Here is a 9,805-nt window from a genome sequence, read left to right as displayed (position 1 = left end):
CCTAATGGAGGATGTCTTCTCTGCGGAAGATGGAAAGTTCTCAGACTGTGGGATATCTTGTCATAATAACCCAGACTCGTCTTTCCGAGACGTTCGTAAACGAGACACAGACCACTTCACTCTGGGCGCTGCGGGAAGCCGAGAGGGGGAGGAGGAGGGGGAGAGTGAAAAGGCGGGAGAGAGGAAGGGAGAGAAGGAGGGAGTGAATGATGGAGCTATGGAGGGAGAGAGGGAAGGGGAGAATGAGGGAGCAATGGAGGGAGAGAATGAGGGAGAGAGGGAGGGAGAGAATGAAGGAAAGGGGGAGGGTGAGAATGAGGTAGCAACAGAGGGCGAGAGGGAGGGAGAGAATGAGGGAGCGATGGAGGGAGAGATGGAGAGAGAGAATGAGAGAGTGATGGAGGGAGAGATGGAGAGAGAGAATGAGGGAGAGAGGGAGGGAGAGAATGAGGGAGTGATGGAGGAAGGGATGGAGAGAGAGAGGGAGGGAGAAAATAAGAGAGGGATGGTGGGAGTGAGGGAGGGAGAGAGAGAGGGAGAGAATGAGGGGCAGATGGAGGAAGAGATAGAGGGAGAAAGTGATGGAGCTGATGCTGACACTGTACAGACAGAGAATGTCGACTGCAATCTGGGCATGGAATGTTCCGGTACTGCAGGGGACCCAGTGCTTATGGATCAAGGAGAGACAGACTGTCTGGGTCTGATAGAGATCGAGGCGTTGGAGAGTGTGTTTGGTTGTTCTGCGGAAGTCCTTGAAGCGGTAGGTGAAGATGAAGAGAAAGACTGTGTATGTGAGGAAGATGACCGTGACAAACCCGTCTGTGTGTCTGAATCTAAAGTTTCAGCCGAGCCCAGCTCGCTCTCCTCTCCAGTACACGTGGAACTACATCGTTTTGAGAGCTTAGGGAGATCCACTTTTTCAATCGTCCCACCCTTAGCCCCAGCCCCAATACCGATACCAGCCTCCACCCCAAGCCCTGCAGACCTCCAGAGAGGGGCTTTCCAGTCGAAGCGATCCGTCTCAGTCCAGATGCCCTCCTCCTTGTCCTCCTCCTCTCTCAGCACATCACTTGTATCCCATGACAACGCCCTCCGACCCCTCCCCCAGAGTCACCTGCCAGACCGACGGATTTCCCTCTCCAAAAGGCCGAGGTCAGACGCGGACTCGTATGACGTCAAAGGTTCGGACTCCACCCCCGTCGTCATGGAAACCAACGCCGCAACGCTCCCCGAGTGCCCCTCCTTCCCTCCCTCGCCCCCTCGTTGGCGGTCCCGGTACAGTTCCCAGAGGTCCGGAAGTTTCCGGGCGACGGCGGCCTCCCTGGACAAGGGGCTGTGTCAGGGGAAAGAGGGGGAAGGCGGGGGCGAGGACGAGGAGGTGGACGTGAGGTGGCGAGGCGCCCTGCGGGGGGGCACGGGAGCCTGCTGCTCTTGTGAACACCGCTGTAGCTGCTGTGCTCACAACAGCTGGCAGAAACAGCCCTCAACCTTCCCTGTGAGTCTTACACAAGCACACACACACACTCACACAATCAGTTCAGGTTGGAATTTCTGGGAAGGAGCCTTTCCGTTTGGTTTGTCATCTAAAGCCACTGATTAGACGGTATATATACAAAGTAATAGGCTGTAAGATAGGAGACTGACATTCATGTGACTTCCTTTTCCTGAGAACATGAACAACTTTTCATATACTTGAATGTGAGTATCTTTATTTACTACTGGAAAGATGGGCTTCTTAGAAAAATTGAGTCATTTTGCATCTGAATGGCTCATTTGCATGTGTTAAGCCGGCGGGTTTGTCACATACACGCACAGGCACACACACACACAATCCGGGTATGGCTGTTTAGCCTCAAGCACTGACGAACTGTATATAAATAAATTATGTAAAATAACCCCTTCATCATCAGGGTCAAAGTGCATTAATCTTGTTGCTGAACATCCGATGATAATAACACGCTCTCTTTTGGGAGCGTTCCAAGATGGTTCATAAAACTTCTAGAATCTTAATGAAAGTGCTTTTTTGAAATACATTTCATTTTAATGAAAGTGTTGGGGAGTTCCAGTTAATCATTCTCTCCCTCCCTCCCCCTACTGTCTCTTTCTGTTCAGTATTCGGTGGATGAACTGGAAGGGATGATGCGCTGTTTGAAAAAGTTCTGCAGTGTTCTCACTGACATGGAGGAACGCCTGTCTGAGGACCAGGCCTCGGTCTACAGCTCACTCTCTCTCACAGACAGGTCGATTTCGAACTCTCTATCTCTCTCTCGCGCGCTCATTCTCTCGCTCTCATTCTGACACAGACACAATAGTTATCTCTCACACACTCACAAATAGACGGGTCACAATACCTCTATTTATTACACAGAGACAGGTAAACCATTGAGTCTCTCTCTCTCTCTAAAGTGGTGCTTTCTCTCTCTCTCTCTCTCTGTCTCTGTTTTTGTCTCTCTCTCTCTCTCTCTCTCTCTCTCTCTCTCTGTCTCTGTCTCTGTGTCTGTCTCTGTCTCTCTCTCTCTCTCTCTCTCTCTCATGCTCTCTCTCTCGCTCACACGACACACAGATAAACCACAATAGCACTCACTCATAGACAGATGACCTTTAGCTCCCTCTGGTGAATTATGGATGCAATCACATCTCATCTACAGTAGTGTCCTGTGTAAACTGAGGAGTTATCTGATGCGTCTACATCCAACTCGAGAAAAATAACCTCTGGTAACATAGTGTGGCCTTGGAGGGGGATTTTGATTTGTTTGTGTGTGTGTTTCTGTTTGTGTTTGTGTGGTTTCTCAGGGAGGAAGTGAGGGACATCTTGGAGCTGAGGAATGCAGTTAAACAGGAAGCAGGAGAGTTGGAGCTGCAACTCACTGACCTGGTCCATCACTACGACGACAGCTTCAAAATGGTACCTAAATAAGAAATAATACCATGTTTAGTATGTAACAACAAACCTTTTCAACCCCCTAAAGGATTTCTTTGGACAATATTGGATGTAAACAGGCTACTCCGTAATCATCGGAGTTGACTCTGACCCATAACGTTGTGGTTTCAGAAGATGAACAGGCTCCTGGATGAGCAATCGTTCCTCTGCTCCCAGCTCCGCCTCCTCCCCCCTGCCGCCACGCCCACACCTAGCCACACCTCCACCAGGAACGTAGCCACTCAGTGCTGCATGTTGCCCTGCTCGCCTTTGACGGACATATCTGAGCCTCACCTCCAGTCCTCAGGAAGCACCCGGGACTTGGATTCCAGACCGCCACTTCCTGTTTTGAACAGCACCGACGAGGGATTGGACGGCAGCTCCACTTCCAAGTCGGACAAACTGGACTTTGTTGGTTTATTGCAGAAAGTAAGAAGCATTTCATCTCTTGTAACTGAATTAGTTATATGGGCTTGGGTGATACATTCCATTTGATTCATTTAGCAGACCTTTTATTCATAGTGACATCAATGTTGTGCATATTGACTGTATAGCACTAAATCAAGGATCATAAGTGCATAGTTCAACAGTATGTTGGTGGTTAGAGTCAAGGAAAAGTCTGTAGTTTACCAGTGTAGCCACCAGCTACCATGCACTGTGCAACAATAACAATATTGTAAAACTGTATTGAGTGCCAATGTGTACCAATGTTACTAGTATGTGAAAATGAAAGTTTATATTGATTCACTTTTTGTTTTTCTCCTAATAAATGATCTAGTTGAAGAAGTCCTTGCGCCATTCCGTCAACACAGACTTGTTGGAATGAAAGGTGGGTAACTTAGCAACGCTATTGCACCATCTTCTAAACCTGTTCATTCTTTCACGTAATGCCTCTAGATTTGTGCGTGGTAACTTAGGCTCATATAAACTTCACAAACACCTTCAACTGAAACTAGAAAGTCAGGTTTAAGGATGTCATGTGGTTAACATCTAGATCTGTGTCCCCCCCCCCCCCCCCCACACACACACACACCACCAGCTGCCTGGCCAAATGAAGATGACCGGCTGTATAGATGTTGTATGCCTGTAGATAAGATAATATAATATATGGATTTTTATTTTCACTATGGCTGTGGACTTGACATGACAAACAAAGAGCTTGAAAGGCACTGAAGGCCTAACTCACCAGACTCAATAACATGCCTATTAAATGTCTGCATAAAGTATCTCTAATGTGTTTTGTCTCTTTCCCCCTGGCATTGGACTAACCTTGCTTGATGGTTGCCTGGGTACCCCTGGAAAAACGGTGTTACGTTGACAGAAATTGATATCATGTATCCCCCCCATTGTGTTACTGTCACTCATTTACGTCAACGTCTGATGTTTGAATGTGTAGTTTAATATTCACTTCTTCACTGCCTCTTATAGATGCATACTTTACAGAATGGAAATGGAAATAGAGAACAATAAGGGTCTGTGTGTGTTTGTGTGTTCGAACCCAGGTCATGACCATATTTGCCTTGTGGGGGTGGGGGGTGGGAGGTGGGGGGTGGGGGGTGGGGGGGTCTTATAGGTGTGTATGTGTGTGTTTATACCAAGGAGCAGATGTTTTTGTTCAACAGCTCACACTCCAGTCTTTGAGCTCTGTGTCTCCTGAGTGCTACACTGTCACGTCCATGTGTACTTCATCGACGTGGAGAGGAGGAAAAACACACTTCACCCACGGCCCAGGATATTACCCTGACAAACACGGGCTGGACTGTAAACAGTACACACACACACACACACACACACATACACACACACACACACACACCCAGTAAGGTACAGGACAGGCAATCTGTGTTTGTCAAGGATGTTCTATTCATTTCAGGGTTGTGAAATTTCATTGACACTTGCAAAATTCAAGAATTCAAGAAGAATTAAAATGGTACATGGAAAAGGTCCACAGTTTTGTATGTTATAATATTGTAACCGAAAATCTCTCATACAAGCCTGTGTGTGTGTGTGTGTGTGTGTGTGCGCGCGCGGTGGCGGTAAGGGGGTAGCACTGAATCTATCCCAGAAATACACTCACCTCCACACTCAACACAGGAGGGAAATGCCACTTGCCTCAGAACACTTTTCTTTCAGACATCAAAGGGTTCTGGTTGATTGAAACATGAGTGTTTATTTGTAACTAGAGGACAATAGAGGCTGTGGAAATAATATATAACATAAGGATCATGAGAATAACATTGAAAAGCTTGTTGGGAAAAATTATCGACCCCCATATTAAGTGCTCATGGACATTTTAAAATGTTAATCGTGCCGAATTTATAACATTTACTTTTCAATGATTCTATGAAAAAATCTAAGCTTGATTTGGCAAGGATGTCCTCGCCAAAATCCTTAGGTATACCAGTAGAAGTCGTAGACGGTACAGAACTTTCACTCATGAAATGTTCCTTCTAGTAGCCTACATAAACACTTTCTTTCCTGATTCATAATTTTTCCATCTTCAACATTCGTCTTCAAAGATTATTTTCTTTCTATGCTTTTCATCTTCTATATGTTTAAAATATAATTTCCTACTTCATGAAAACAATCTCCCTGTCTCTCCTCTTCTTTCTAGTTCTCTTTCCCCCTATCTTCCTCCACAGAGAGCTCCACTTGTGTCCAGAAGGTTATTGAACCTGTTGAAGATTACTAATTAGAGCGTCATTGAAATTCATGTTTAAAAGCGATCTAGCGGATGGCGGATGAGTACTTCTGGTAGTCGTGACAACCGGGTCTAATGGTGACAGCGACGGAGGATGCTCCTCCTCCGAGCTACATAAACAGAGCTTTGATCTGGCCTGACACTCGTCTGACTGTCATCCTCTGGCGCTCTCCACCGGTCCGTCCGTCCGTCCGTTTGTCTGTCTGCTCACGGAACAGCAGGGGTAAGACATAGCCTACTCTATCTGTATCAGTTCCCAACCCCCGGCTTTGCTCTGCATTTCTGTTAAAGTTCTGTTCTTCTTTCTTGGCTGTTTTCCCCCTTTTCTGTGCTTTTTGTCTAAACTCAGTTTTATGCCATGCCATTCTTATACAGTCCTGATCTAACTTTCATTGTGTGCCGTTACTTACACTCTTTCACGTGTTTAAAGTTGTAGACATAGAGACAAAGAGACTTTCCATGTAAGCCTGTGTACTTTATTTGATGTTTAGTGTTGGCGGCCTTGTTCCCAAACATTTCAATAGACAAATAGCCACAAACTATGAGGATTGTGATTTTTACCTCCAATTCACTGGAACATTTTCTGATTTGCAATCTAAAGATAATATACTGTTACAAGTAACCAGAAGAATACACCATAGTTAATCAGACTTGAAAACCAAACCCCACAGACAAAGACGTCAGTTGGGTCTGAGAAGCCATATTGACACAGTCATAAATTATGGATCTGTATGCAGGGTATGAGAGAAAGAGAAATAGAGGGAGAGAGACATAGACATAGACATGGAGAGAGAGAGAGAGCGAGAGAGAGATAGAGAGGGAGGGAGGGAGAAACAAAGAGAGAGATGGAGAGAGAGAGAGAGAGGGGGAAGGAGACTGTGAGGATGAAGAGGGGGATAAAGAAACTGATATCTGATCTGTGGGCAGACTGCCTTCTAGAGGAGATGATGTTCACTGGCCGCATGAGATCACCGCCCGGGGCAGAAAGGAGATCTCCACACACACCAGTGAGAGCGCGATGGAGGGGAAGACAGAAGTGGGTAGACAGAGAGAAAGAAACAGAGGGGGAGAGATGTAGAGGGGGGGACGAGGGAGGGAGGGGGGGGACATCTGAGTCTGAACACTTGGACAGATGGTAAGTTTAGCAGCCAAGTCTGTCTCCTGTCACACGCAAAGCTGCTGTGAATTCATGATGAGGATAACATGCGCGCACAGACACAAACGCATGGTCTACATGTGTGGCTTGCCATATTTCATATTTCTTTTGTTGGACAAAGTCATCGGAAATCCCCAAATGATTTAGTCCATCACACGCAAAACACAGTTCTTTAGATGCAGTTTAATTGTATTCCTCTAAGCCACACAGATAGACACAGTCAGTGATCTGAACTCTTTCTCTAGAACGTCCAATGAGGTTCTTGACACGTTCCCTAACAGCCTAGGAGCGTAATAGACACAGCATCTCGTCCTGTGTGTGCAGACCAGCTAGCGGAGCCCTCAGTCACAGGCAGACATCCTGGTGGAGGAGGAAGACAACGGGACAGAGATGGAGGTGATAGAGGTGAAGCATCACCCAGAGGTTCTCCTTCCTGAGGAGCAGCCTAGCGACAAGCAGAAGAAACCTCGGAGGAAAGACACGCCGGTCCTCAGCACTCCGCCGCTCATACCAGGTAAGACCCCCCAATGCTGCTGCACCCGGACTCTGTAGTAAACCGAGACATGTCTGATCCTCGATCTCCTATTGTGCTTTCTGTATGAGCTTTTCGTGTGTCGCTTTGGAGAATAGCGCGCTCAATGAATGCAATGTTAAATGTCGCCTCGATGGGTTGTCGAGTTGTAGTTCTTGTACTGTAGTTTCAAGTGACTTGGAGCATCCCCTACCATGGAAGCACACTTGAATGTGAAACCATTTCTTTGTTTGTTGTAACCAAAAACTTTTTCTTTTTTTTTCCATGCGGTTTCAGGTGTGAGGTTGATGAAGGGAGAGAAGAGGGCGATTCATTTAGAAATGGATGAGAAAGATGGAAAGAAGTAGAAGCGTTTTGAGTTGGAGGGATTGTAGTTCTGTGTGCCGTTGATAATGTTGTTTGTAAGTTGTATTTGGATATTTATGTTCATGTGTATTAAATGTTGCTCGGTGAATACAGAATCTGAGTTTTTTGGTATGTTTCTTTTATTAGGCTTAAATAATAATAATAATACATGAGGTAAAAACACATTTTATGTTATTTTTACATATTATGTCCAGCGACTGCTGTTTGGATGTAGTGCAGACAGAGATATGCAAACTAATTGGCCTAACTAACTAATACCAGACTGTACATGCTCTACACACAATAAAAACATACACATTTCTGCATGAAAATAAATGACCCCATACATGTTTTTAAGTTACAGTAAGTACATGGACTGTTGTTTTGGCAGACCTACAGTGAAATCTGAGACAACTAAAATGGGAGGCAGGCACTAAGTAGGATAAGTGGGTGGGTCAAAATGACCTTTGTCACTTCCCCCGTCGCAGAGAGATGCACTGCAGCCGCCTGGCTTTGCTCCTGGCATCGATAGGCTGTGTCTCCACCTTCTTCTCTCTGATTGGTCGGTAGGAGTTGGCACAGTAGCTGGGTCTCTTGTAGTAGCGAATCAGATCGTAGCCAGCTGCTGAATCTGCAAGACAGAAGGTCAGTGTTGACGAATCAAAAAAGCTGATTCCGAAAATGGCACAGCACACATCCACATCTAGTAAACCAGTGGGTTCGTCAATGAAGACACTGAGCCATTATCTGAGCCCTTTGAGTTCAGATTTATTGTCACAACAGTGCAATAAATAACGTAGCATTGGAACAGACACGACCACTTGTTGGCCTGCACAGTTTTCTTTTGGTGTGTGATCAAATTGTTTCTCAAATTAAAAACATCACATAACATGACGATGGATCTGACGTGTGGATCCAATACAATGCCTCCCTCTGGGACACCTTGAAGCTGTCTCACAGTAAAGTAAACATATACTATGGCTTTAAATACATGGAAGATTACAAAATGATATAAAAGAGAAATATGGCTTTGAAACAAACAGGATGCAAGACGTGTACGACGAAATACATGTCCAAAATCATCCTCATGTTTTTCAACACACAAACAACAGATGGCGCCATTGAGTGTTCCGAGCTTACCCAATATGAATCGACTGTGTAGCTAACTGTGTCATAGCTGACTGGTGGACAGGATTGTGGTCTTTGACAAAAGGCCATGCCACCATTTTAGAAGTGGCATCAACCGGAATGGAAGGATTGTCTATGACACGGCCCTGCTTCCTCCCCATCAGAAACCCAAGACGGGATTGAGAATGACAAAGGATTGCTGGCGTGAGGTTGATATGACAGAAGATCGCTCTTAAAGATTGCATGTGGTAAGAACAGCACAGTGTGGCAAACCGGTGAGAACAAACGTTATGTCTACGTAACTACTTTGCTGATGTCATGCATTTCTGCCAATGGCTGTGGTCCACACAATGTGTTGTTCACCAAACAGGAAGCAAACCCTGGTGTCTTAAAAGACCAATGTGAACCGTTAGACCAAGAGGACATCCTGGTGCCACAGCAACATTGTTGAGAGCATGTGTCAAACAGTGGCTCCTCTCTCACCATGTCTGGCATAGAATAATAATGAGCTTCAACAGTATAAGTTCCAATGGAAACAACATGATGCAAATGAACCAATTGGAAGTGACTGTAAATTGACCCTATCCCACATAATGACAACAACTGATAATTATAAGATGCTTTAACGGTCAAGACAATGTGTCAACAATCACAGACAAGCTTGAGGTTGAAGATGGAAACGAGCTGAAAGATGTCACTAAAAGCTTTTGCGCTAGCAAGAACGATTCACAAAATGTTTCACACAGAATTACTGATTTTTCTACACAATTTAAGGCAAATATTTTTAAAAGTAATAAATCAACTGAAATTTCAACAAAAGTATTGTCCCTTTAGATACTGAAATATTGTTTCGTATGAAGTGTATCTCTACGTTGTTTTTATCTTTGGTCAAGGCAACAGGAATTTCTACACAGTGGACCTAGACTGGAGGCCATTTTGAATTACCTTCAATATGGCCTCAATACTATCAGTCTTTTCCAGACAAGACAACTTCAATTAACTACATACTTACATTTCACTGCG

At 45.2% G+C, this 9,805-nt stretch overlaps 1 protein-coding gene across 5 annotated transcripts; it reads left to right on the top strand.

The window, feature by feature from the left end:
* The first annotated feature begins 506 nt into the window (after positions 1-506).
* On the top strand, positions 507-7,755 carry LOC124470301. Of its 5 annotated transcripts, none has more exons than XR_006956399.1 (8): positions 507-1,495; positions 2,113-2,240; positions 2,794-2,905; positions 3,053-3,349; positions 3,699-3,749; positions 4,543-5,844; positions 7,102-7,291; positions 7,586-7,755. XR_006956399.1 is itself a non-coding variant. In XM_047024124.1 (6 exons), exons 1-6 carry the CDS (start codon positions 554-556, stop codon positions 4,575-4,577), a joined length of 1,575 nt encoding a protein of 524 aa, XP_046880080.1. In that variant the 5' UTR covers positions 507-553; the 3' UTR covers positions 4,578-6,422. The 5 variants fall into 5 exon arrangements, 3 of the variants coding, with proteins under 3 accessions (XP_046880080.1, XP_046880082.1, XP_046880081.1); XR_006956398.1 differs by having other exon boundaries at positions 4,526-5,844; XM_047024124.1 differs by lacking the exons at positions 7,102-7,291; positions 7,586-7,755 and having other exon boundaries at positions 3,053-3,348; positions 3,688-3,749; positions 4,543-6,422.
* Positions 7,756-9,805: the final 2,050 nt, after the last annotated feature.

This window comes from Hypomesus transpacificus, chromosome 8 (genome assembly GCF_021917145.1).
Source record: "Hypomesus transpacificus isolate Combined female chromosome 8, fHypTra1, whole genome shotgun sequence".
Classification (NCBI taxonomy): Eukaryota; Metazoa; Chordata; class Actinopteri; order Osmeriformes; family Osmeridae; genus Hypomesus; species Hypomesus transpacificus.
Note: the sequence above shows the minus strand (reverse complement) of the source record. Positions and strands in the feature narration are given on the sequence as shown.

What these genes read in the sequence shown, in the direction of transcription:
- LOC124470301 (XM_047024124.1), top strand. Translation starts at nt 554, where the DNA reads ATGGAGGAAGAGATAGAGGGAGAAAGTGATGGAGCTGATGCTGACACT. An exon ending in TCACTCTCTCTCACAGACAG is followed by an intron (nt 2,241 to 2,793) that starts GTCGATTTCGAA and finishes GTGGTTTCTCAG; the next exon opens with GGAGGAAGTGAGGGACATCT. An exon ending in TTTGTTGGTTTATTGCAGAA is followed by an intron (nt 3,349 to 3,687) that starts AGTAAGAAGCAT and finishes TTTTCTCCTAAT; the next exon opens with AAATGATCTAGTTGAAGAAG.